The sequence below is a fragment of the Hypomesus nipponensis genome, chromosome 19 (assembly GCF_054491055.1).
Source record: "Hypomesus nipponensis isolate SF chromosome 19, ASM5449105v1, whole genome shotgun sequence".
Taxonomy (NCBI): Eukaryota; Metazoa; Chordata; class Actinopteri; order Osmeriformes; family Osmeridae; genus Hypomesus; species Hypomesus nipponensis.
The window spans coordinates 11,627,408-11,654,865 of NC_140379.1; the positions used below are offsets into that span (position 1 = coordinate 11,627,408).

At 45.0% G+C, this 27,458-nt stretch overlaps 1 protein-coding gene across 1 annotated transcript in view; it reads left to right on the forward strand.

Moving 5' to 3' along the window:
• The window catches only part of myo9aa (myosin IXAa), a 76,315-nt gene that overhangs the window by 38,945 nt on the left and 9,912 nt on the right, over nt 1-27,458 (forward strand). The window contains 20 exon segments of the mRNA XM_084681852.1: nt 1,497-1,550; nt 4,655-4,752; nt 4,884-5,010; nt 6,472-6,561; nt 9,413-9,529; nt 9,933-10,067; nt 12,992-13,113; nt 13,205-13,346; nt 14,152-14,347; nt 15,734-15,853; nt 17,699-17,774; nt 19,720-19,863; nt 20,023-20,062; nt 20,166-20,288; nt 21,723-21,803; nt 21,936-22,046; nt 23,350-23,472; nt 24,100-24,249; nt 24,802-25,121; nt 25,575-27,443. Coding sequence (XP_084537978.1) covers nt 1,497-1,550; nt 4,655-4,752; nt 4,884-5,010; nt 6,472-6,561; nt 9,413-9,529; nt 9,933-10,067; nt 12,992-13,113; nt 13,205-13,346; nt 14,152-14,347; nt 15,734-15,853; nt 17,699-17,774; nt 19,720-19,863; nt 20,023-20,062; nt 20,166-20,288; nt 21,723-21,803; nt 21,936-22,046; nt 23,350-23,472; nt 24,100-24,249; nt 24,802-25,121; nt 25,575-27,443 — 4,238 coding nt within the window.

Sequence of the window (27,458 nt, forward strand, 5' to 3'; positions counted from 1 at the left end):
CACAGAGAGACCTTTTACAAGGGCCTAATCCCTCACCCATCAGATAGACAAGCTGTGTCTGTGTGTGTGCGCACTTATTACCATCACATTGCCATCCTTTCTAGGAAATCAGCTTGAGAGTTTTGACTTTGTATTGTTCCATTTATTTGTGTGTTGGTCGTCTTTGTGTTTCTGTTTGCATATATAAATTAATGTCTGGTTATCTTTCTATGAGATCCTGATCTAGCACGTTTCAAAGGATTTTTGGTGTGTATGTGCGGGGTCTCGGGCAGGGGCCCATGTGAGCCTCTTAGACATCTGGTAGACACTGTGCACACACACACTGTCACACTACCTACAGCTGTTTGCGACAATACGCTGCCAACATACTCTGGTAGCACACAGAGCCCCCAGGCCACAGGGGCAAACCATGTCATGCTGCCTGGTTAAAGCATACACAAAGAGAAGCACACACATGCTGAGAGGAGAGGCTGCTTGGTGGTAGTCTCTCTCAAATCCTTCTCATACCAAGCGATGTTTCCCTCTTGCTTTTTTGACTGCAACACACTGGCCCCATCCAGATACACATGCACACAGTGTCTCTCTGACATATATCTATATAAAATCATGGGGGTAAAGATACACACACACACACACACACACACGCAAAGTTACACAGCACACAGACTATAAATGTGAATCTAGAGGCTCACAGGAATACTGTTAGATACCACTTAGACCATCTCTTCCTCTGACACACTCACCCATACACACACACTCTCAAAGAAACCCATCAAAGGTGTGGAATGTTGATGTTGTTCATAACTTGTGGCATCTCTGCTAGTACTTGAGTTTACATGTCCATATCATGGTACAGAGCCAGGGTCTGTCAGAGAGTCCACTGCACTCAGAGAGCCCACTAAGAGAAGGCTGTGAATTCCTTCTATTCCTCACATGTGCAGTCCTCTCTCTCACTCTTTCTGTCTCGCTCCTTCCTCATCCTTCACCCCTTTCTCTCACTATCTCTATTTCTCTCCCTCTGTCTTCCTCTGCCCCAACCCTGTGTGTATATCTTAAACTCCCCATCTCTCCTCAACAGCTCAAGTGTTCCCAAGGACTTCATAACTTTCACAATTTTCCACCTCAGCCTCTCCTCTGGCATGTTGTGCACAAGCTAAATAAACCATTTAGAGATTAGAACAAATTACACACCCCATTTTTCTTATAGCAAAAGCTCAGGTATTCACATCTCCTTCCATCTTTCCACATTAAAACGTCCAGCCTTTTCTTCCTGCGTCTGTCTTAGTGGTGCTCCTCCATGCTTACTGTGTGTCTGCGCGTGTGTGTGTGTCTGTGTGCGTGACTGTAAAAATGTGCAATTGTATCCATTTGTTGCTCCCCCCCACTAACTACATTACCCTTGCATTACCAAGAGAAGAGTGTGTATGTGTGTGTATGATGTCTGTGAATGCTAACGCCTAACCCTAACCCCCATCTAATGTCCCTCAACCTTCCAGATGACAAAGAAAGTCCACAGACTGCACTGGGAAAATTACGATGAGAGCGAACCGGTCAGTATCTTAAAGTTCTGGGTGTGTCGTGGTGAGACGCTATTGGTGTACCACCAGGAGTAGTCTTAGACTTGCTGCCACTTGACTGCACCTCACCAATCACGTGCTTGCGCTCATGCCACACATCCACTGTGTGGAGGGTCACCCCACCCACTCCTTCCTGATTTGGATTTAGTGGTCTTTATTTCCAAGTTCCTGTTTTATTTTTTATGTTTTGGCTTTTTATCAGTTTGTGTTTGTATTGTCCCCAGTCTCTGCTTTTGCTGCATGTGTGGTTTGGGGCGGCTTATTTGGTCATTGACACAGCCAGTCTTTTTTTGTTGTGTGTTTTCCTTTTACAAGACTTGCTTTCTGTTATTTATTTACATCAGGGGGATTTTAATGGCAAGGTTTCAAACTAGTTTTGAAGCCTCCTCAGAGATGTAGATAAAGCTAAGCGACAATATAGTTGTTGAGTGTGCTTTTCAGTATCCAAGAGTTGTAATGCTCCACTCCAGGATGGGGGGGGATCACATATCAACAGGGTGTGATTTGACTTCCCCATTCTACGCATTCCATAGTTTGGGACTGTGCCAGTGGTGCCGAAACCACCATCCACACTTGGCCATGACTGGTGGTTACTATTTATACAGTAAACCTCCCTGCCAGGATCCTAGTCAGATCACAATCTGACTACAAACACTAAGGCCAGATTGAATAATTGCAGAGATAAGGGGTAGTTCAAACACTCAACTGGCTGCTGTTTGCCCTAGGTGGAGATCTCTGTTGACTTAGCCCTAGTGGTAGCTGTGTGTGTGTGTGTGTGTGTGTGTGTGTGTGTGTGTGTGTGTGTGTGTGTGTGTGTGTGTGTGTGTGTGTGTGTGTGTGTGTGTGTGTGTGTGTGTGTGTGTGTGTGTGTGTGTGTGTGTGTGTGTGAGCGTGCACATATGGAAGGAGAGGTTGTCTGAGTGTGTATGTCCGAGTGTACTGTGACACCAAGGAGGTAAACATGTCATTGACAAGCCCCTGGTGCTAGCATAGTGGAGTCGAGACTTGACCCATGAACTTTTGACCTTTGCACACCAATCAGTGGTGCACTGTGGTGAACTTGTCAAACAAACAGTCAGTAGTACAACTCTTTCTTAACTTTAAACACATCAGCTCTGGTTACAGTAAGTTTTCTTGCGAAAAGACCGACTCTGATTGGAGTCAGTGACCAAAAAAGCCATTGGTGTGTGATTTGGATTGTGCTAATCCAATGGGTGGTGGGCTAAAGGGACAGTGTAAGCCATGGTTACACTGCCATGGTTACACTGTAGCCTGCATATTCAATCAGTGTTCTATTTACACATTTGCACAAGAAATTACTTCAAATGCGTTTTAAAATAGTGCAATCCAAGGTAAGTAGTCTGATGTTTGATCTGCGTCAAGTTCAAGTTTGTCCATGAATAGCTCTCGAACATAAATGCTTGGAATGGGCATTGCCATAATAAGGCATTGTTTTTCAATAATTATAATGGTGAGTATAGGAAATCCTGTTTCAATGGAAAATGTGCAGCCATTTAAGAGATGTCTCAACACAGTATTTTGAAATAGTTTCTTTCTAATGGATGCATATAGGAACATCAAATATTTGTATTGCCTGAAAGCTAGGCGTCATTGGGAAAGCTTTCAATGTTCAAGGCAGCTGTAGGGAGGGGTAAACTAATCCTAATAAGGTTTCAGTTGAAGCCATGGAAGATGAGAAAGATGCATGAGAAGAGAGGGGTAGAAAGTGTTCGCCTTATGCCAGGCCCTGGCATGTGATCATTATGGCAGCAGTAGTAGTAATGAGCCTGTAAAGGAAAGACTCCCTGCAAGAATGAGCATGTGTGCGTGTGTTTCAGTCCTGCTAACTGACACTCATGCCCCCTCTCAGAATATGTGACAAACAGCTGTTACAGTACCACCACCGTACTTGAACTGGAGGTACCATATGTTGTGTTTTTCATGCCCTCAAACACAGTCTGACAAAAGAGTCAGAACTACCATTCAACCCATAATGCCAACCAGTAGTTGCCTGCCTTTGATCCACCATCCATCTACGCTCAAGTTCACGTACTTATGTGACATTATTCAACTAAGCCACACCAAATACTATTCAGTGCTGCAAAACTTGGCCTTTAAGTTAGACATGCAGGTACTGTGATCCCACTACAAGGTATACTTCAACCTTGACAAACTAGGCTGCACTACAGTGTGTAACTCTTGGCTGTTTAGTTTCATTGTAACATAACAAGGAGATTGTGGTGAACATGTGGTGCGTGTGATTTGCATGTAATCAGAGAAGCTGGCTGGCCTCTCTGGTCAATCTCTTTGTCTCTGGGACCCACGCCAGAGACATCTAAAAACCTGTGAAGAGGACATGCTGCCTGCAGGGTTACACACACAGAGAGATTGTGTACGTGTGTCTGCATGTATGTTTGTGCACAACTTAACTGTGAGCTCATGAAAAGTAAGAAAACAAACATATCCTCCATGTTGTTCCCCCTCTTGAAGCCCCTACTTGGAGCTCACAACCCACCAGATCCTATAAAGACTCTCATAAATTGCTACTTCTCTTATTGCCTTTTAACTAGCCTGCCAATTTTCCATGGAGTAGAAGGGTTGCAGCAAAAGCACTGAATTTTCCACTACATGGGCAGAACATGCATATGCAAACGTTCACCAGACTTCTTGAATGTGGCCAGAAATGCAGTTACACTGACAAGGGTTTGTTTGCCCAACTTTCATAATGACATGGTCTCATAAGTCACTCATCAAGTTGAGTTCCCTATCAGTTTCTTTTGAGAAGTAGCCAGTCATAACAATAGACATTATAATGGGAAGTACTGTTAATAGTAAGAGGCTAAATGTCTTGCTGTTTGTGGAAATTAGCAAATAGAGGTAACTTGTCATTAGCTGTCTATAGTGTAGAGTAGAGCTTCGCTCGCTGTAGCAGTTCTGCTTTTTGTTGAAACATCCCTGTTTTGAACCGAAATGGCTGAAGCATCACCTATGTTGCTCATGTCTAGTTAGAGCCTAAATGTATACTACACCTTAGCAACATGGGTAACACCTGGTGTTCTTGTCATTGGCCCATTCAGGACTGCTTTACAGTGGAAGGGGAGGACCTGAAGCATGACTTTGAGAGACTACAGCTGGCCATGGAGATGGTGGGCTTCCTGCCTGCCACACGAAAACAGTGAGTCCCTACATACACACACACAGTTCTTTAGTACCCTCTCACTTCACCGGTGCAAATGAAAAATTTGAAAAATAAATGAAAACACTATTCCAGTACACAGTCTTTCTCTTGTACCTCATCCCCTGCAGGATATTTTCCCTGCTCTCTGCCATCCTCCACCTGGGAAACATCCGGTACAAGAAGAAGACCTACAGGGACGACTCTATTGACATCTGCAACCCTGAAGTTCTGCCCATAGTCTCGGAACTGCTGGAGGTACAAGGAAATGAATGGACTAACTAATGAAAAACATTCTACCTAATTCTGTCCTTGCTGTGATTAGAGTGGAGTGTAGAGGATGTAGGAAAGGACTGGCTTTACAAAACTGTGATAACTTTAAAATAAATAATTTACGATATTCAGGTAACAAAAAGAACAGTCAATGTGGACATGGAGTGTGAGCAAACGCACCCACATTTAGTTCAGCAAGCTCAACTTGTTTTCAGACGAAGTTTCAGTGAAATACTGGTCAAGACACTAAGCGGAAAAACGCAATTCCTCGGTCAGGAATGTTGGTTTGCATGGAGTATGTAATTACATCATTTCCAATTCTGTCACCAGTCTGCAAATATTCTGTAGGCTTAAGACTATTTCTCTCTCTCACTCCCTTGACAGAGTTAAATGATGGAGTTTTTTGGGTGGAGGGGGCAGTGGTGCGAGGGAATTGGCCTTATACGGGCAGATTGGTGGCACTGACACATACTGGCAGTCTCACATTGGAGCGCGCACACTAACTGATGCACAATGACACACATACTGAAGTCAGGACAGGCACATGCTCAAACCAGCACGGACTCGTGCTTCAATTGAGCAATAATGGACTGTTGGATGGGAATTTCACAGTTTTAATCCAGTTTGGCATTCAGTTAAGATGCCAGAAAAAGGAAAAACACAATTGGAAATGTCATTCACACTCCCATGATAAGCCTTACTCACTTCTCTGAAACAACCTGGCCAGCTGTTAAGATGGCGTTCTTGCAGGACCCTCATCTCAGTCACGTCAGGGCAGTGTTCAAACACCATCATAGACACTGATTCAACCTTCATCAAGGTCTATGGAGGACAGGTTATCTGGCTTAAAGCTATTAGTTAAGCAGACCATGGTAGAATACTACTGTCAAACACTTGAGGTGCACTGACTTTAGGCCTCCATCCTCCAAAATTTGATGGGGCCATGACACAAATCCATTACAATCAAGTTCACAAATTTTATAAACAGCTTTCTTCAACTATCAAATGCTACTCTGTTGAAGTGTTTCCAAGGCCACGTATATGGAGAATTAAGAGGTAAGTCACAACGCAGCAGAGAATCACGCTGTATCGGTTTGTACAATAAAATGTTTTGAAGCCTGGGCCTCGTCTCTCGTCTTCTCAGAACAGGATGTTTATTGGACACTCCACTCCTTTGGCCCTGAGTCAATAACCGGGAATTAGTCTTTCTCACGACCACAAGTGCTACTAAATGGATTGGAGAACAATCCCCCCCCCCACCCCAACCCCACATACAAACACATCACTACCTAAACACTATAGTGAATCAAGACTTTGATGTGCAACACCCTGACGTACCCTGGTACAATGCTGTTTCCTGTACACAGTGTTTTAGCCCCAAAAAATAGAAACATTTGGTAAGCATCAGGAGTGTAAGTAACAGTGTTTTTCTTACCACGCACACAGGTCAAGGAGGAGATGCTTTTTGAAGCCCTGACGACTCGAAAGACTGTGACGGTGGGCGAGAGACTGATCGTGCCCTACAAACTGGCAGAGGTGAGACACCTAGATGAGAACATCAACCCGTTAGTTCTCCAAATCATCTTCACCATCACTGATGCTTAAAGTACTGAGTTATGACACACAAAATACCATTCCTCTGCTTAATTCCTTTGACAGTTAAGGGTTAGGAGGGTTATAATTAAAAATATATATTTTTAAGGTGCTGTAAATCATACATAAGTCAAAGTAGTTTGTCAATAATTACCAAGCTGCAATTGTGGTCATTGTAAAGGAATACATTGTTTCCACATGCATCTCTGTCTAAACTGGTAATGTTGCAGAGGGTCATGCTGAACCAGGCTAGGCCTGTCTGGCTACAAGCTAAGACAAGGATGCTTTGGAAATGAGATGTATGGGTGAGCAGGGGCCAAAACAGATGTTTCCAGGGCCATTAAAGGGGTCCGCTCGGCCCAGAGTCAAGGACTGAAAGTGTGAATTCTGCTTTTTCCATCAGCCACCTCATCCGGTCTGTTATGAAAGACCAGCAGTGCAGTGCAATGCTATCTTTTGTCAGTTTCTTCTAAACAAGCTGCATTTATCTTAGTGCTTGTCCAGTTGTAGGCCTACTTGTTATTCTCCTGAGGAAACACTGTCTTCTGTAGTTTAACACCAAATAATTTCCCTAATTGACACAATATTTATGACTCTTGAAAATATACAGATCTGCATGAGTCAGACATTCTACAGATACACTCAACGTCCCACTGACTATGTATCTACTAAGTCTCACAAATGTACTGGATACCAAACCTTCAATTACCTAAACAGGATTGGGTGGAATGTTCCGACTAATGGAGGACAATAAGTAGGTTTACATCTCAGACCTTTACCATGTTTCACCTACAAGAATGCAAACAGTTTGAAATGCCTGTGCATAGAACAGCTTTGTTCCTGTTTTGTTAAGATTTGTAAAAGGCCTCTTGAATCAAAATGGCATTGATGCTAACACACCACATGTCCTCTGGGAAAGAATAAACATGGTCTGAGATTAAATATAGGGAGAATTTACTTGATCACACCCGAATCTGTTATTATTGTGATTATTACTATTATTGCAATGTAGAATTACAATGTCTATTGTAATTGTCTATTGTCTGTAATTCCTTCCAATGTTCGACAGTGTCAGATTGTACTTTTACTGTACCCTTTACAAGAATGTGACATTATTCACTCCGGCACATTGAAGTAGGGGCTGTAGACTCTCCTTATAGTTTTAAGTTACGCTGGTTGGCTATTCCCCCCACCCTCCCATGGACCTCCACAGACACGCCACTTTTTTCCGGGACACTTGGCTCCCAGCACGTCTCCCCTGTGCAGCACCCTCCTCTCCCGTGCTGCGGCATCACACAGCCTCCCCTCTCTGTTTACAGGAAGCAGCATTCCAACCGCATAGAGAGAGTTAGTCCCCCCCCACCCCCCACCATGAAAACAAACACACGCCACATCTCACTGAGGAACCCCTGCTGAATAACGGGGGGTGGAAGGGGGGCCTATTTCGAGCTGGACCAACAGGCATACACTCTCCAAAGGAAAAGCCTGTGATATTAAATATGTTATTTTAGGCCATGCCGTCCAGGGCCTATCAAATTGTGTTCACTTCCCAATATGTTTTGTTTGGAGTCATTTCAAGACTTTTATTTCATTTCCAAAGCTAGGTTTGTCCTGTTTTTAGGTTCAAAACAAATGCACGTAAGGTTCTTTTGCCTACTTCATTAATCACAAATTATTACTGTAAAAAGGATGTTGGAATACGTTATTGATCCCTGGGGGAAAACTGCACAAACATTTAGGGGTATGAAGGAGATTGACAGTATTCAAAGTAAATTAAAAGTTTTTTTGCTTTTAACTGGGGTTAATTTACCACAGTAATTCTATAGGCGCTTCGTTCAATATCAAAACACAGTCATATCCCCCTTCACTGCAATAATTGTAGATGTTTAGAGGTAATTTAGGATGAACAAACAGTGGTACATTTTTTGGTAGCTTGTTGGGTGGCCCATTGTCAAAGAACCCCCATGTACCGATTTCAGGGTTGCAACATTCTTGGAGGCTTTCGTACTGGTACTAATTATAGCACTTGAGAACTCAAGTACAACTGAAACTTGCCTCTTATGTGTGTAATTGTGTTCCTGTGTGTCATTAATGAGATGCTTTAGAATGTAAAACTGCATAGCAAATTGTGTGCAGCTACGTATCTAACCTATCTGGCTATCACTAGCTGTTTACTGGCTAGCCCAGTGGCTGATGCCCTCATAAGACAGAGTGCGAGACGCTAGCACTTATCAGTCCAACCCAGACAGTTGAGAATGCCCTGTGACTGTAGATTGTGTCTGCTACAGTAGATTGTGTCTGCTACAGTAGATTGGATTGAAAGTGGCTGTGTCATCCTCAACAAGTATTAGACGGGCTAATGTCATTAATCCTCACCCTGACAATATGTTGTTGCTGTGCCACTGCTGGAACACATGCTGGTGCCACCTGCGGCCCAGTAGGGCACACTGCCTGAACTCGATTGGATGTAAATCAGTCTTTAGCAGTTTAATGTTGTCCATTTAGTTTGAGACAGTTTAAATGATCTACATACACAATTGGTTTCCCCCTTTTATGGAGTATCTGATATTACAAATACAGCTGTACTGCTGTTATCATTCCTGTCATGTCAAATGAATGAATGATTTCTTCACTTCACAAGGGGAATTCTTGGGTCGAATGACCTGATATTTTAGTCTGTTTATGTAGCAGGTTTAAATCCAAACATACGAGAAGTACATAAATGACGGATAAATGACCACAGATGGAAGGAAAACAGAGATACTCCTAAAGTAGGTGTTTTTCTTCCATCCAGGCGGGGACTGTTCGTGACTCAATGGCTAAGTCTCTGTACAGCGCCCTCTTTGACTGGATTGTGTTTCGAATAAACCATGCGCTGCTCAACAACAGGGACCTGGAGGACACAGCTAAGGTAAGGTTGCATCATTGACATACGGCTTCATACAGTATTCGGCCTCACTCATGTCTGGGCTAAACATCCTATTTAGAGTTTCCCTAAAGGTCTCTGCAGAGCTAACAATGACCTAACTCCACAAGCCCTCTAATCATTGCCAGTTGTTGCTGCATTCTAACTTGAGTTGCAGATGATAGCTTGGAGATGGTGAATTATCTCCAGGGGTCTTTTAGAATAAACGTTCATTCATAATTTAAAAAAAGTCAGTGCTTTTACTGTAGGTTGTGTTTCATGCTCAGCTTTGTCATTAAAACATCATGATCAGTTCAACCCATGACCCGTGGTGTAGTAAAAGACAATCTCAACAATACTGTTATATTCCCTTATTATGTAAATATCCACTTGTTCCCTCTGTTCCCAGATCTTATCTATTGGAGTATTGGACATTTTTGGCTTTGAAGACTATGAGAACAACAGCTTTGAGCAGTTTTGCATCAATTTCGCCAACGAGAGGCTGCAGCATTATTTCAACCAGCACATCTTCAAACTGGAGCAGGTAAATGCTCTTTCAAGTCAATTTCCGTGTCCTTATCAAACAATGCTTTTATTGACATAAAACTCTCTGTACATGCTTTTTTGCTCAGTAAATATGAATTTGGACAGAGGTTTTATCTTCCTTTGCAAGATGCAACTGCAGGACCTTATTTAGATACTGTATAACAGAGTGAGATTATTAACCTGCTCGCTGGCTTTATCATACAAAATGCTCACTGTTCAATAACCCTTTAACAACGGAGGACATGCGGTTACGCAACAGGTCTTAGGTCAGGGGCTGACGAGCGCATGATCCACATCATCATTTGCTTTCCTCTTCTGATTGCAAACATGACAGATTTGTGCCATGTTGAGTAGACACAGATTGACATGAGGGTGTCACAGTTACCACCCTCAGGATTCCTGCTCTGGAGAGATACAGCATTTTCTCAACCGTTGTTTGTGTTGGACATTGAAGCCCATAACAAGTTTGCTTTTCAGGTCCCAGTTAATAGCACCCTGAAAAGACCCATTGCATGTATTTAGTTAATGAGGGACTTGTACAATAGTAGCCAGAAAACACATTTAACCTAAACAACGTGCTAAGGCTTTGCGTCATAAAAATCACTTCTGAGTGTTTTCTCTTTTTGTTGGTTGTAAGCTTAAGTCAAGGGTCACTGTCCTTCATCTTGTAATGTAAGCTCTTGTCAGATTTGCTGCGTTAAGATGTTCTGTTCCTAGGCACAAAACAAGAAGCTTATGTAATAAATAGCTGGTGAAAGTGCTCTAGCAATCTTCAAAAGCTCTCGGTACGCATGACTTTGGAGCATTAAACTGTTGTGAATCGTTCGGAATCGTTACCTTTTGTACTTTCTCACGGGTATTGCTGCATGTCTGGTGGCAGAAGCAAGTCACGCTTTCCTACGCTTTGAATGGAGGGTCAAATCTGGCAAGAGTCCTACCTGATACTTGTAATTTGTGTTGAATGAATTACGCAGTTTAAAAACACTTTTACTTTACTCTAGGTCTTATAGCCCTTCCATTTCTCACACAGTATTGTGTAAGTGTGCAGGTGTATGCATATATGCGTGCCTGCATGCGTACAGACTACTTGCAGAGGTCCTACATAGTGTCTATCTGCAGGATGTCTCTGTCAACCAATATCATATAACTCCTACGTTAGTATAATTATTATTATTATATGGTAGATAAATGACTAACTATACCAAGCCAAACTAGCGTTTAAAAACTATTGTCTTGCAACAACAACACTGTTTGAGACGAGCAGACAAGTTTGGTGTTGTGTGAACCTGCAACTGTGTGAACATACCAGTTCAGTGTCGACATGTGGCTGTTAACATAGACTGTTTTTGACGTTCTATCCCACTGAAGGAGTTTGTTATAAAGCACTCTGTCTTCCTCTGTGAGGTTGCTGTATTTTTCTTTTACAGAGTAGGCCTACTTAGCAGGTCTTTCTATGCATCATGAGAGAGAAGGATAGAGAAAGAGAGGCAATGATGGAGCCAACAACATTGGGCTAAGGTGGCATGCTATCATCACTGAAGCGTTTTCTGGAATAGCCAGTCACCCCACACACATAACCAGGCTCCCTCGCACACACTCATTACTCTCCTAATGGTGTTTTTCTCTCTCTCTCTCTTCACTGAACCATTTATAGAATTCTCGTAAATTGACTTTTATTGTCTTTTCCGTGTGGGCCTACCAGAGTGCAGTCATGTTGTGGGGCCAGATCTAGGCTGTCCACATTAGGTGTTCCTGTATGATCAGAGACATATTTTTGGAAGTGCAAGATAAAAAAAATGTTGTAGATTTGAGAACAAACTCATATAAGTGAAGTAAGCCTATTATCTGTCAAGGTTACGCTCTGTTGAAGTCCAGAGACGCAACATGTTGCGGTCAAACAATCAATCAGTGATCGAATAGTCATTCCAGTTGACCCATGCAAACCTGTAAACAGTGCTTAGGCAGAATTCAATTCATTACGATATAATTATATTATTGCTCACAAAAATCAGTCTAATCTGACCTGTAGGTAGTAAAGTAAGCAATAAAGTGCTTTATACTCATTCAAATTATATTAGATTGTATATTAACAAATTATAATCATAATCCTAAATCCTTATATCCTAAAACATGTTTTTCTTTTGTATTTTTGTCTAGTGTCATGTCTGCTAAGGCCATCCTCGCCTAGTTCTAAGTGTGTCACAGGGAAGAAGAGTAACGTTTACTTTTAATTTAAGTACTTTTGTGACAAGCATTGTACTTCATTTAATCACATTTTGTTGTATGTTACCTTGATAGTAGTTCTCACACTCTAGTTGCATAGTCCTGTTTATTGAAATACATTGTTGGTCACAGTAATTTGCACGTTTGAGCAACATACTTCGATCACAGTATGTGTGCCCAAATATTTTATCTTCGAGCCAAGCACTGAAGGACAAGACCAGTGTTCATTCCGATCCTTTTAAGAGCTACTGAATATACCGTATTAGGTTATTGTTTTCCATGGTAGGCACGAACAGGATTTCTTAGTGTAGACCAGTCCTTATTTGTGCACGAAGTAGAATAAGCAATGCTAATCAACCTCTGTTGGTTAGGTTGACCATTTGACTGGTTTGGTAAAAAGGGAGCGAACGATTTGGATATCATTTAGAATAATACAAACAAGAATTATGTCATTATTACAGTCTCGGATTAAAGGCCTTTATTACGTTATTTTGGCAAAATGCTAAGAATGCTGTACATTTTATGAAACCAGAAAAGGGTCTGGCTGCTAATTCATGCTAAAGAGAACTTGTTTTGGAATTCAGATGGGACTGGTTTTATGGATGGTTGTATGGAGACTTTTGCTATCGACAATTAGACAATAGAGCGACAATTTACCTCACCCATCGTCATGTTTGTGTTGCCCCCCTCCCCCCACAGGAGGAGTACAGGTCAGAGGGCATCAGCTGGCACAACATCGACTACATCGACAACACCGGCTGCATCAACCTGATCAGCAAGAAGCCCACAGCACTGCTCCACCTACTGGACGAGGAGTGCAAGTGAGTGTTTCTGGCCAGCCGTTTGTCTGACCCACCCATAACCCTCTTTGAAAATACTCTGACTCCACTCCCTCTTGTCCACTGGCCCTAGCTTCCCCCAGGCCACCAACCAGACTCTGCTGGACAAGTTCAGACGGCAGCATGAGGGAAACAGCTACATCGAGTTTCCTGCCGTCATGGAGCCCGCCTTCATCATCCGCCACTATGCTGGCAAGGTCAAATACGGGGTCAAGGTCAGTGGCCATCACTGAGAAGGCATCTCTGCTGCTGCTCCGATATTCCTCTTGTTTCTGGGTTCAGTAAGGGTTTGTAGACGTTTGGTTCAAGTGACAGAGGAAGTCGCCCGGGGGAATACTGAACACACATACAGTAACACATACACACTCAGACCCAGCATAACAAGATAACATGAGCTGGCATACTGCTCTTGTATAGCTAGTAAATGGGGTGTGAAGGCTTATACATACCTGCACGGGGGATTTTTTTAATCACTTACTTGGCAACACGCCCAGGTGTGCAGTCACATTACCACAATCAAGATCTGGCAACTGCTGGAAGATTTTACTCACTGTGCAGGTCTGGGCCTTTGTTTGAATGTTAATGTTACTACCTTCACTGAAACAACCTTCTCATTTTCTCTAGAAGTCTTGATTTTTAGGGTACTGGTGTTAAGTTTTGAGCCTATTCTCAAGATACAATACATATGAGTTAATTTGATACTGCATTGGCAATCTATGAGGCATAAATCTGTCTGTCCGGTATTTGTGCTGTGCTTCGAGTTGATATAGAAGGCACAATGGAAATTTGGTGGGAGATCTGTCCCCACATCTCCCTCCTTCCTCTGTTTCTCTGTCTCTCTCTGTCTCTCTCTCTCACACACTCACACACTCACACACACACACATATCTTGCTCTCTCTCTTTGTCTTTCTCTGTTTCCCAATGCTCTACAACAAATAAACACACACTCTTCTCACCCTTCTTCCCTTTTGTCACACACACACACACACACACACACACACACACACACACACACACAGGACTTCAGGGAGAAGAACACAGACCACATGCGGCCTGACATCGTGGCCCTACTCAAGAGCAGCAAAAATGCCTTCATCTGTGGCTTAATCGGCATCGACCCGCCGGCCACCTTCCGCTGGGCCGTGCTGAGGGCCTACTTTCGAGCCATGGTGGCCTTCCGAGAGGCCGGCAAAAGACACACTCAGAGGAAGAGCGGTGAGTGGGGAATGAGGACTCAATGCACTGGCATTCAACACAAACACGTTGAACACACACAGAATACAAACTGAAATTATACCGAAACTACTTCCGCAGAGGATGTTGGAGATTATGATTAGTGTGATTACTGTATAGATGCAAGGAAACACGGTTTCGCTGTTGGTTCAAGGTGGCTGCTGGGGCCAACATTCTGTAGTGCAGGAGCTAGTCCCCCTTACACTCCTCCTTGGGACACAGAGATGTGTATGTGTGCTTTTGTGTGTGTGTGTGTGTGTGTGTGTGTGCATGTGAACATTTTTCCAAACACAACAGAATCTAAGGTCTCCCACCCACCCCTGTGCTTGTGCATTGTTGTGTGTGTGTGTGTGGACAGTAGTGTCAGTAGTGTTCTCCTGCATTCAGCAGTCTATTTCACCTTTAGACTTGTTCTCCCTCCACCTGCTAATCCTCTTAGTGCTCCTAGCTTGCTCTGTCTGCCGTAGATATGCAAGATTAATGCTAGATCACGTTTGGTAATGAACAATGCTTGTTATGCTGTATACAGATCCTTCCTGATAACTCTGTCTACTGTATATAAAGTTTCACAGAAGATCCTAGCTTCCGTTGCCATTTCACATAAGATAGCCAACCACTTAGTTTCAGCTTTTGGGAACAGATTTACCAGTCTTAACAGCGCCTGGATTGCGTAATTAAACCCAAGGATTTTCATGTGATGGCTCAAGAAGTGTAAGTCTTTGATTTGTTTAATCTGTCCAAAGTCACATACCCTTTGCTCCTCCCTCTAGCTCAATGTATCCCACATCTAAAAGACAACCTGAAACCCCTCACCCCACCATCCCAACTCTCTTACACACACACACACACACACACACACACTGAATGGAATATGTTGTTTGACACAGATGAGCTATTCAATTAGCATCCCCCTCCCATAACCCCTCCAGGGTTGTGGAATCCTGCCAAATGGAGCCGTCAGTCATCCACGCCATCACATCACCGGAGGGGAATGTACATGAAAGTTGTGATTGATTGTTATCTCTGAGTCTGAAGACAACCAAATGAGGAGAAGGGGAAATGGCCGGAGGGAGGACTCTGGGCAGGGGGGGGAGAAGGCACCGTAGAACCACTATTGCTGAGAGGAGGGGGTGGGGTGGGGTGGGTTCGGGGGGACACACAACAGGTTTGAATGTGAATATACTGTATCTTTCTCTCCTGAAAGGTCTTGCACAGGTATTTCTCTTGTAGATTGCTACCTCTATTCGTCCGCTGTCTAATCTGTCTTTTTTCTCCTTGTGTCTCTCCCTCTCCCCCTCTTTCTATCCTATTTTTTTCCCCTGTTTTTTCTTCTCCTTCTATTTTATTTATTTTTTGCTTTTCCCAAAGGGCATGATGCCGCTGCTCCCTGCGCAGCTTTGAACAGTGTGGATAGTTTTAGCTTTCTGCATCACCCTGTGCATCAGAGAAGCTTAGAGATCCTGCAGCGGTGCAAAGAGGAGAAGCACAGTAAGGCTGCAATCCCACAATACCCCTCTCTCCCCCTCTCCGGCTTTCATGCAAAACTGTGAGTGGAGGGGGGGCGGGGGGGGGGGGGGCTTGGGGTTAGACCAACAGCATTTGATATCTAGCTGCTAAGTCATCGTTTCATTCACAAATTAGACAAGCTTATAACAACAGGCTACATAGCTGTAAATGCCTCCTTTGCATTACGTGTGCATTGGATATTTGTACACACAAACAGTTTTACACTCGGATAGGTGTTTGTTGGTCTCCTCCTACACCCCCACCACCCCCCCCCCCTCCCCACGTCTCTGTACGCGCCTGGGAATGCATCTCACAAATCACCTGTCTTGCATGTAATCCACTGTACGCATCCCCCCCACCCCCTTCCTTCTCACTAACCCTATCTGTTGTCGTGGGGATAGCCCAGCATTGCATGGAAACAGCCATAGCACCCCTGTTTAACCTGCTCAGTGGTAATGGGGTTGGGGGGCACATGCACAATATCACCTCTGAAGTTAGACTTCTTTAAAACGTTTGTTTTCTCAGGGGTGGGGGACGGGGGGGGGGGGGCTGGACCTATTTCACTGTAGTAGGCAGCAACAATACTGGGCACCCACCTTGGTAATAGTGTGCACCTTATTTGTATCCCTCACCTCCCTCCGTTTGGGACTAATCTGGGCAGAGGTTATGTGAGTGTGCACGTGTGTGTCGGAGGATGACAGGCTGTCTGACTGAGGTTGTGGTGTTTAGTTGGGTGGTGGGAATAGATAAGGCTCCATCTCCTTCATGTGCTAACCTCATTCCATGGACTCCATAATACCATGCCTATGGGTTTGTATACTTTATCTGTCTGCAGTGTCTGCAGTGCAGTGCCAAGCTCTTTAAAGCGCCACAACTTGCTTGATAGAAGAAGTTTGCAACCTAAAGCTCTTTTATGCTTAGAGCTTAAGATGATACCTCGTTATGCTTATTATTTGTATTCATTTTCTATTTTTTATCCAGCAACATCTCTTGACATAACAGGAAATGTTGCACATCTGACTAACGCAAAAACAGTATAATGTGTAATACCACAAAATGACACAACCAGAATTTAGAACCTAGTCATTAGACTACTGTGAAACTATTTCTTAGCTGTCTCCTGATTTTTGATTCTTTGTTTAAATTTCTGTTTGATTGGCAGAAGTTCAAGCCTGCTAATGGGCTGGAATGTTGGCATATGGATTACATCACTTCCTCTGCCAACTGTCATAATCCAATCTGATTGACAGAGTCCTAGCTGCTGCTAAAAACACAGCTTTTAGTTACTCAAAATGGTTTCCTGATGAAACCACTCTTTTGTCAAATTTTTGAAGGGCACCAATATCTCGAAGTTGCTCTCCAAATTGAATATTTAAAAGTTTACCCTTCAAAATCCCCCACAATGACAAGTTCAAAAGTAAGATGAATACCATCCACACATTTCTCATTCAGAATGTTGTAATGTCCAATTATATTTATGTTGATCAATTTGATATCTCAGATGTATTTAATCAAACTAAACTTTCCCTCAAAACTAAGTTCAGTAATGCCTCAAATGCATTATGTTTTGTACTGTATTTTTCACACCCACACTAACAGGGAAACATTAACCATTACTGTATTCTACCTTTTTATGCTACATATTCTTTAACCCATAATCAGTCTTCATTCAAGGCCCATGTAATATTCATAACTCATTTGGGTTGTCCTATGGTGTTAGAAGAGTGTTGGTCTGGAAATAGCCTGGGTTTGGCTTTGTGTGTATGTGTGTGCCATGTGTGTGTGTCCTCTTATCATCTTGTGTCCCTCCTTTCTGTCCTGGACCAGGTGTGGCCAGGAAGAGCCCACGCACACCCCTGTCAGACCTGCAGGGTAGCAACATGCTCAACGAGAAAGCGCCACGGTGAGTCCCTAATGCAAACAAAAGAGCAGGCTAGATGCGGTCAGTTTGACTACAGTGTATGTACCTTATTAAGAGAATTGTTTTTAACGTGTTCCTGTCATGGCCTATGGTACAAATGGACTCAGAGAGAAGAGGGGTTTAATAATGACTGCCCCCCCCCCCCCCCCCCCCCAATAAGTCTAAAGGCCACCCGCCACAATACGATTTGGTGATTGTGTTACACAGGGGCACAGTTTGGGGTTATTAAAGTCCTCCTAATGTGATTTGCAACGCCCCCCTCCTGTTCACATCCACACTCCTCTTCAGTGAGTGAGCACTAAAGCCCCCATGCAGCTGCTTCCTGCGTGATGTCAGAGAGTTCCAGAGAGGACGACCCAGGGAGTGATAAATATCTGCTCTATGCAGGGCGCTTCACGGTGGGGCTCTACAGTGGACAGTACAGTACTGTTTAAATCTCTTAGGGGTACTGTTTAAAGATAAACACCACCAGCATGCCTGGCTTGGTGTGTGTGTGTGTGTGTTAGAGGAAAGTTTTGATAAGAAGTGCCATAACCCCTCAGCCTGGATTCAATTTGTGTCATTTCCTCATTTAAAAGTTGATATCCATCTGGTAACTTGAATAAAGCCTAGAGGAAATAAGATTGTAACGCGCCAAAGTTTTTCTTTGAATACACTTTATTTATAGATTCTGTCTCTAGCTATTCCACCAAGTAAACCAAATGTATCCCATTTTTCTTCCTAGAGCAATCATTCACAATCCCTGCAGTATGTTGCAATCCTCGTCCTCAGTTGAAATCAGCAGGACGTTTTAGGCGGTCTAGTTTAGCTGTAGGTACACTTTTCCACTCGGGATAAGGAGGATGTGCTTTGTTGGACCTTAGTCCATAGCTGGGCTCTTGTTAGTCCTCTGGGTCTTGTCCCAAGGTGGGAAACCTAAACCACCAAACACCACACCACAGACAGGCTTGTCTTTTTACGCCTCAGTCGCTGTCCAAGCTATTCCTGGCTCCAAGTGCACCATAACAGAGACAAAGTATGTTAAAAATGAAAGCCATGTTCTTTTCCAATGTGACCACAAAAGAAAATATCGCAAACATGAAGGGAATCCGTATTTGAGGTCTTAACAGTAATAACTCTGTTACTTTTATAGTTTTTTTTCTTGTTGCAAGAAATACTTTTATTTTAAGTACCCATAAAGCCAGATGACCAGAATGAGCTTCTCTACTTTTTTCCAGCGTGGAAAAGATTCTAACTTTGACAAATAGTTCTCAGAATTAATTATACGGGCCAAAATCCTGACACTCCTAGTATTAGAAGAATAAACAAACCTTGAATTTCTAAAAGTCCAACTGACTATGACTAAGAAGCATCCGTGCTGTACTGTACCTCCATGCCTGTTGGCCTCTGCTCTCTTATTACCCATGACAGCACTCCCTGGACTCATGTCATGCCCAGTCTTTTTTAGTAAAGAAGCATACATGTGCACCTCAGTACGCCTACTGTGTTTAGCATGGTCGCAGTGTGTGGCCCACCGACATAGCTGGAAGGAAACCCTATAAATCAGGGTTGGGAGCGTGAAAACAAACCCATCCCTGCTCCAGTGGCTCGCAGAGCCCAAGCTATGATGGATGGTCTCCCCAGTCCCCTGGTCCCAAGACCACAAGTTGTTATGAACCTCTCCCTCTCCTGCAGTGGTTCAGTGTGGTTCACCACTGTGTTGATACTTGAAAAAAAATGTAGTGGTATGAGGTTCAGTGTACCTTGAGGCCTGAGGTTTTACAGAGTGTGAAGCGCACACACAGACGTTTTACAGGTTCACATGAGGGATGTTCTGAGCCATCATGGTTGCTCTGCTTTAATTGGAGAAACATTATTCCCATTACCATGTGTGTGCGTGTGTGTGTGTGTGTGTGTGTGTGTGTGTGTGCGTTTGCGCGTTTGCTAGGGAGTCTCCATCCCTGGGCTGGAACGGACGTGGCGGGAGGCAGAGCCACCTCTCGTGCTCCGGCTCAAACGCTGAGGAGGACGGCGGCATCTTCGTCAACTCCACTTCCAGCAAGCTTCTGGAGAGGGCCCACGGCATTCTCATGTAAGTGTGTGTGTGCCAGCCCTAACCCCACATTCACTAATCCCCTTCTAGTGAATGTGGGGCTCAGTACTTGCCTGGTGCTGCCTGGCCTCATCAGGCTGAGTAAAGAACAGAGGAACATAGTGTAGTTACCAAAACCATATCATGTGTTTTTAATAGGAGGAACAAAAACTACAAGTTAAAGCCCACTCTTCCAAAGGTAATGATACGCATATCTGTGCTTCACACACATGCCTTGCTTTAGTTTTTTCCATCCAGTTGCGGTTCTGTATGTAACTGTCCATGTGTTACCTCTCCCACAGCACCTGCTGGATGTCAAGTCCCTCAAATACCTCAGCAACTTGACGCTCCACGACCGCATTACCAAGTCCCTCCTCCACCTCCACAAGAAGAAGAAGCCGCCCAGTATCAGCGCCCAGTTTCAGGTCAGAGGTCACTCTTCCCTGTCTGTGTTCACTTTGACATTTGGAGGAATTTTGGTGAAAACCAGAAGTGGTGTGCCCAGTATGGCTCAGGCTTATTTGCACAGGCATGACCCTGGTCAAAAAGTTTAAATCCACACCCAGCCCCCCCCCCCCCCCTTTAGTCATCTTTATCACTCATTCTGAGAAATGTATTTTAAATTACAAAAGTTATTTTTTCCTAAGCCCTCAAAAATTATCTCAAAAACTATTTTTGTTGTTGACAAGAGCCCATGGTTTGTCCTGGTTGTGTGCACACTTGATCATCACAAGTGGTTCAAACCTTGGCCAGCTGTGAGAATGACGCCAGTGTTCTATGGACATGCTCTGGAACTCTGTGTTCAGTATGCGGCCAATTCAGACACATTTTACATCCCACACAAAAGACATAACATCATGTCTGGGTGGTAACATTTTTATAGGCCATAACCCTTTCCCCTTAGAAAAAGATGTTCTCAGTCACTTTGGGTTACTAGTTTAATCTGCAGAAATATAATTACAATAAAGCTCAGTAACTTGTCACACCCATTAAGATATACTGTTGTTTAATAAATCATTTTCCATACTTTATATAAACACATTTATGATAGAGATGGAAGATCCCTGTGAACCTAAAGAAAAACTAACTTAAACACCAGGAAAGTTTGAAGAAAAAAGTCAAACACGTCTTTGTATTTTTCAGTATTCTGTTGAACAAAATGAGGTTGTCTTAATCTAACAGCCAAGCTACCCAGCTTGGTGGAATCTCCCCCTGGGCCCAGTGTGAGTGAGAGTGGAGGACCGTGAATGCCCCACAACAGTCCCACCCTGGGCAGGAAGCCCAGTCAGAATATGTGGATGACTTCACTTCCCACATCCTGTTGTGTGGCTGATTGCTTTAATCCTCCAAAAGAGAGGGGGGCTGGGGTGAATTCCTCTGACCTCTGAAAACAGACACACGTGGACACACATGTGGGACGCATGATCATGCACACAGACAGTCTTCTCAACACACATGCATGCACACATGCTAACACACACACACGCACACACATAAACCAGCTCAAACCACAGGTGCAATTCATCCACTTGGTTCCCTGGTTGTCAAAATGAAGACATACTGCAAGAGAACCGGGTTGTTTTGTACACCCAGTTCTTTTCACATCAGGAGCCAACCGCACACTGGTTTTTTATGATCCCAGACATTGTTTTTTAATGTTACACACAGGAGTCATAAAGGCAGGACGACAAATATTCACACCCGACAAAACCACCAGTCCACGTCACCCTGCATTTTCCACCACATACATTTTGTCTACAGTGCAAGTTTGTGTTGTTTCACTGGGTGTCTGACATAAAGTTAACTGACTAGTAAAATGAGTAAAATGACTGTTTTGTTTCTTGTCTGTCTAATCATAGGCCTCGCTGAATAAGCTGATGGAGACACTGGGCCAATCAGAGCCATACTTTGTCAAATGCATCCGCTCCAATGCTGAGAAGGTATGTTACCAGTTTTCACTGACGTTGATCTTTTCAATTTAACATTCAGAACTCACTGTCTCACTCCCGTAGTGTCTTACCCACCCCTCTCTTAATTTCTCCTTTTTATTTCTCTCTATCTCTCTCTATCAGCTGCCTTTGCGTTTCAATGACAGTTTGGTCCTAAGGCAGCTACGCTACACTGGAATGCTGGAGACTGTGCGCATCCGACAGTCAGGCTACAGCATCAAATACACCTTTGAGGTGAGACGGAAACAGATGGAACATAATCCATACTGACACAGACTGGAGCACGCACACCTCCCACTTCCCTCCAATACCTCCTCTCTCAAACCAGAGGGGTTTCCCTCTGCTTCTCCTCACCATCCCATTTAGAGGAGTGGGTCTCTTCACCAGGACTAGTCAGTGTGTTGGGCCTGGGCTGCTCCTACTCTCTGAAAGAGACTGAAATGAGGACTGTGTGAAAGGGAAGGTGCTGCTTGTCCCAGCCTTTCTTTTGCAGGTCACGTTAACACGCGGTCAGAGTGTGTAGGAGTCCCAGTACAGGTTCTTCTGTGGGCCTGAGGAGCACCCCACCCCCACCCCCCCCCACACACACACACACACCTCCCAAATATCTCAATTCATCTTCTGTATTCCCATGGATGTGCTTTGCTGCCCACCTGTCCACGTAACCCTAAGGATATTGTAGTCAAACACATGTCATGAATACACATGTTAAAAAATGTTTACTTGGGATTTGAAAGGTGTCAACATCCTGTTGACATAAGAAAGTAAGACAGTCAAGTCATACCCATTAAATCCTTGAGTATTTCATATGATACAGGTCTAGGCTTGAGTGGCCTCTGACTTGCTTGGTAAGTACTGAATTCAATAATGGTTTAATGTAAGATCCCAACATTTACTCAAATGTAAGACTGAGCATAAAATTGAAAAGGCTATTCAGTGAAAGGTTGTATATATTATTTCTGAGCCAAATGCTCATTTTGTTGTCATTACCTCACAACTCAAAAACGTACTTCACGTCTACTGCATCCTTGCCCCCCCCCCCCCCCGCCATATTACATCTATGGTTTTTAGGTTATTAAAAATATCTTGTCCGTGTGTCACTTAATGAGGACTTATGAAGCATCCTGACCTGGGTTGTGAGCACAGAGACTTTCCATTGAGTGTGGGTCTGTGTGTGTGTGTGTGATGACATCAGCTCTGCCTGGGGTAATTGTATAAACACAGCATATGATTTTCAGTCCTGCCTCACCCTTTGACAATGAGACCAGACAAAAGCCCTTAGTCTAGGGGAGTGCTGGACTTGTTGATGCAAGGTCAACGTGGACTCTGACCCTGAAACCATGTGTCTCAACAAGATCTTTTGAGCCTGACGTTGTGAGGTTGAGGGATGCATTTCAGATTGTACAGTAACACACTTCCATTGTGATTCAAAGGATCCAAAGTGACCTCATTATGATAAAGGTAAAATATTACACATTTTGTACACAGTCTCCCTGCTGTGTGTTTCTGACAAACCCACTTCCCTCTCTCTTGGCAGGACTTTGTGCGCCACTTTCGTGTGTTGCTCCCCGAGGGCACCAGTGCTAGCCAAGAAGGCATCAGACACTACCTGCGCCAGGCCGACCTTGCACCTGATGGCTTCCAGGTTGGGAGATCAATGGTACGTCTCTCAGGCACCTGTAGAGTGCCTCATCTCACTGTAAGAATCCACAGTTGTTTGTTAGAGATGCAAGGTTACAAGGATACAAGGTCCTGGCCATGAAAACATGTTGAAGAATGGATTTTTGACATATAGTTTTGCACAACAGGAAGATCCCAGTAGCCAGGCAGGTTACTCGATACATTGGTGCTGATTTTATTTCATATTGGTCCCCATTACTTCATTTAAATGGCCTGTTTGAAGGGGACCATTCGTAACCTTTCAAGCTAAACCTACACTCCTGACTAAATCTATTTTGCTATATTTGAAATGGGTGATTTCCCTCCACAACCCTGGAATTTCAGGAGTCATAGATGAGCAATGAGCCAGCTTTGTTCACGTTTTTAACTGTCCAAAAATTGAATTCATTAACTGCCTTTATAATGTGCAACCCATACCTGACATTCCTCCATTCGAGTTGTGTGTGTACACATTGGCACACTTGCTACATCAAGCTACCGTGCAGATCCCATCTATTTATACCATACATGTGTGTAATGAAGTGTCCCAGTCCTGTGTGACCGTAATCCCACCCCTGCTGCTCCCGCATGCTTCTTTTACCGGACTCCTCCCCTTCGGCCCACGCAGGTGTTCCTTCGAGGGGCGGACCGCCAGCGGCTGCAGGCCCGGCTCCACGAGGAAGTGCTCCGGCACATAGTGACCCTGCAGCGGCGCTTCCGTGCACGGCTGGAGAGGAAGAACTTTGTCAGGATGAGACACGCAGCCGTGCAGATCCAGGTAATGTCCGGCTACAAAGCCATCTTCAGCTTTTGTTTCATAACAAATGTGCTTTTATTAGGTGTAATAATTGAGATATGACTTGACCTTAAAGTGGGCATAGGGTTGAGCCTTATTGATCATGGACATTCACTACGTGTATATCAATTTGCTTCAATAGAAAACATATGATTCAATGTCCTTCTTTGATTCTGATGTTAGCTTGAGAACTTATTTTCTGTGGTAAATACTGTGACATTGTCTTAGCGCCAACATTCACAGTATTATGGCTTTGAGTTTTAATGCTATTAACTGAGTATCAGATATGGGGATGTAGTTGCACATTAAATAATTTAGTTACAAGAAACAAAACCTATAAATGTATTAAGAAACATTAGAAACTCCAGAGTTATTTGTGATGATGCCAATTTTTCCATTATTTTATGTGGTAATTTGCCTTTGTGTCTTATACCCCACCCTAATTTTACCACTAAAATGGTATGGTCCACAATCTCACTATAAACACAGCATCATCCACATATATGTATAATACATGCAACATAACCTCCACAGCAATGGTGGCGCAACAACCAGTCCAAGGACGAGGAGGAAGAGGACGAGGAGGACTACGACCCTGCCGTCCAGGAGGGGGCAGCCTTGTGCCTGCAGACGGCCTGGCGGGGCTTCAGGGAGCGCCGCAGGCTGGGTCTGTGGCGCGGGGCAGCCCTGCTGCTGCAGAGGGAGTGGAGGCGGTGGCTGTGGAGGCGGGTGGCGGCGGCGCTGGTCATCCAGACGGCCTGGCGCCGTCACCGGGCCAAGGAGGCCTACCTCAAGCTGCGTGGTGCGGTGGCACTGCTGCAGGTGGCGAGCAGAGGCTACCTGGCCAGACAGAGGTAATATACCACCTATCACCTGAACACTGACAGACTACAGTATACAGTATAGAATCTTACAGTATAGTATAGAAACTTCAGTTGTTAAACTGAAAGTTTAACAACTTTTATGGCTCAAGCAGGGGCTTGCAACAGGGCTCACTTTTGGTATTTGGTCATAATTCTATATCCAATCCCCCCTCTGTATCCCCGGCTTATTCACAGTGTGCCAACCACACAGTCTCCTGTTAAGATAATGTCATTACATAAACACCCCAACACAAAGTAGCTCCAGTCAGCTGAGCCGGGTGAATGAGAGTTCTTTCGCAAGGCTGCTACTTTTAGTTTACACATCTGAGAGGAAGTTCTTTGAGGCAAATGTACTTGATTGGCTGGACATGAAGGAAAGTTTCAATCCAGGGAGTTTTTTCTCCTGATTGGCTGAACTTGTAACCATGTGTCCTTGATTGATAGCTTCAGGGAGCTCAAGGAGCAGAAGCAGAGGGAAAGACTCCTTCTGCAGCAGGAGGAGCAGCTGCAGAATGGCCAAGCAAGCCTTTCGCCCGGAAGAGACGAAGAGGAAGACGAAGAGCCAACGAGCATCATGGGTCTGGACCTGAGCACGTGGGAGGATCGCTCGTACGAGGAGCGGGAGAGAAGCCTCCAGAAGCTCAGTGCACATGAAGGGCCAGTCGAGGACGAGCAACAGGAAGAAGCAGCAGGAACGAGAAGAGCGGGAGCAGGAGGGGAGACCAGGTCTTCTGAGAGCTCGTCAAGAGCACATTCAGAACCGCCGGGGTCCACCACGACTCCTCCAGTGGTGGTCCGTGAGAGGACCAGAACGCTGGATGAGCCCAGCCAGAAGACAACACGGGCCAAGAGGGAGAGCAGGCGGATGAGGGAGCTGGAGCAGGCCAAGTTCAGCCTGGAGCTCCTCAAGGTGCGGGCCACCAGTGGAGGGGCCTCATCACCCTCCGATGAGAGGCGCTGGTCGGCGGAATTGGTTCCCCCCACCACCCCTCCTCTGCGCTCCCCCCAGGGCACCCCCGACAGCCAAAGCTCCAAGGGCAGCTTTGAGCTGCTCAGCATGGATGAGGAGCCACCTAAGGAGAAGCCAGCGGTGATGGATGCAGAGGAGCCAGGCACCTTTTTTCCCACCGTGCTGGCTCAAGAGATGGAGCTCCCAGCACAGGTCTTCTCAACCTGCTCCAAAATGGTTGATGAGCCGTCCAGGGCTCCCGTTCCAGAGATCATTCCCCCTCCAGACAGCCAGGCCAGGTCTGCCTTTGCTGACCCCAGTCCCACCCCTCCGCCCAAAATCGAGAACTACCTCCCGATCTTTTACGTCCCACCCCATGAAGGCATCTCGGTCCCCGCTTGCCCTCCTGGTGAAGAACTCCCGCAACCTGTAAACCCCCCCACCTCCACTACCACCACCGCCGTTCTTACCAAGCCACCCAAAGAAAGGCGGGAGTCATCCCGGCGGCCAGTGGTGGTTGTCATTAGCATGCAGAAGGAAACTCCTCTCAGCGAGGACCTCCTGGGCATGGTCCGTCCCCCCGTGGAACTCCGAGATGAGGCGGCGCAAACAGGAGAGTTGACTCCATCGCCTCAGCAGCCAGGTCCCGCTCTGCCACCGCAAGACCCCCTCTTAGTCCCTGCCCCTGCGCCTGTCCCCACTGCAGTCCCTGCCGCCAACCAGGCCGTGTTGGAGAAACTAGAGAGACTGAACGAGGAGAAGGAGGAGAGGCAGCGGCACCAGCAGCAGCAGAACGAGAGAGAAATGATGGAGCAGATCAGGAAGCAGAAAGAGGAGCTGGAGAGGCAACGACGTTATTTTGCCCAGTATGAGAAGGACATGCTTGAGAAGCAGAGAGGAGAAGCCTTGCAAAGAATACAGCAGAGCAGGCAAGGAGGAACAATCCCCGGGTACGATGCATCTGGGCCAGGTTCCAGGTCTGGGTATGGAGCTGGTTCCGCCAGCAGGCCCCTCAGGCCCAGCTCCTTGCTGATTGAGAGAGCCCCTTCTCTGGCTCCATCTTCCAGGACCCAGTCTGTGTCTGAAGCTCCCTCTGAGGGCTCTTCTGCTAGGGGCAACATTCAGACTGCTGGTGCCCAGGCTCAACTCCCTCCCCCTCCCACTTCAGGCAGAGAGAAGAGGCCTGGGGCCGAGGGCTGGGCACCCAGGCTCACCCTGGAGTCCAGAGACAGTGCGGGAGGAGAAGCAGGGGCCAGGGGGAGAGTCCCCAAGAAGGCTCCCACCAATCAGGTTGTGACTGGCAGTATGACTGACAGATCTGGGAAAATCTTCTTTTCCCCGAAAGACAAGGTGTCGTTTTCAAAGTGAGTATCAGATTA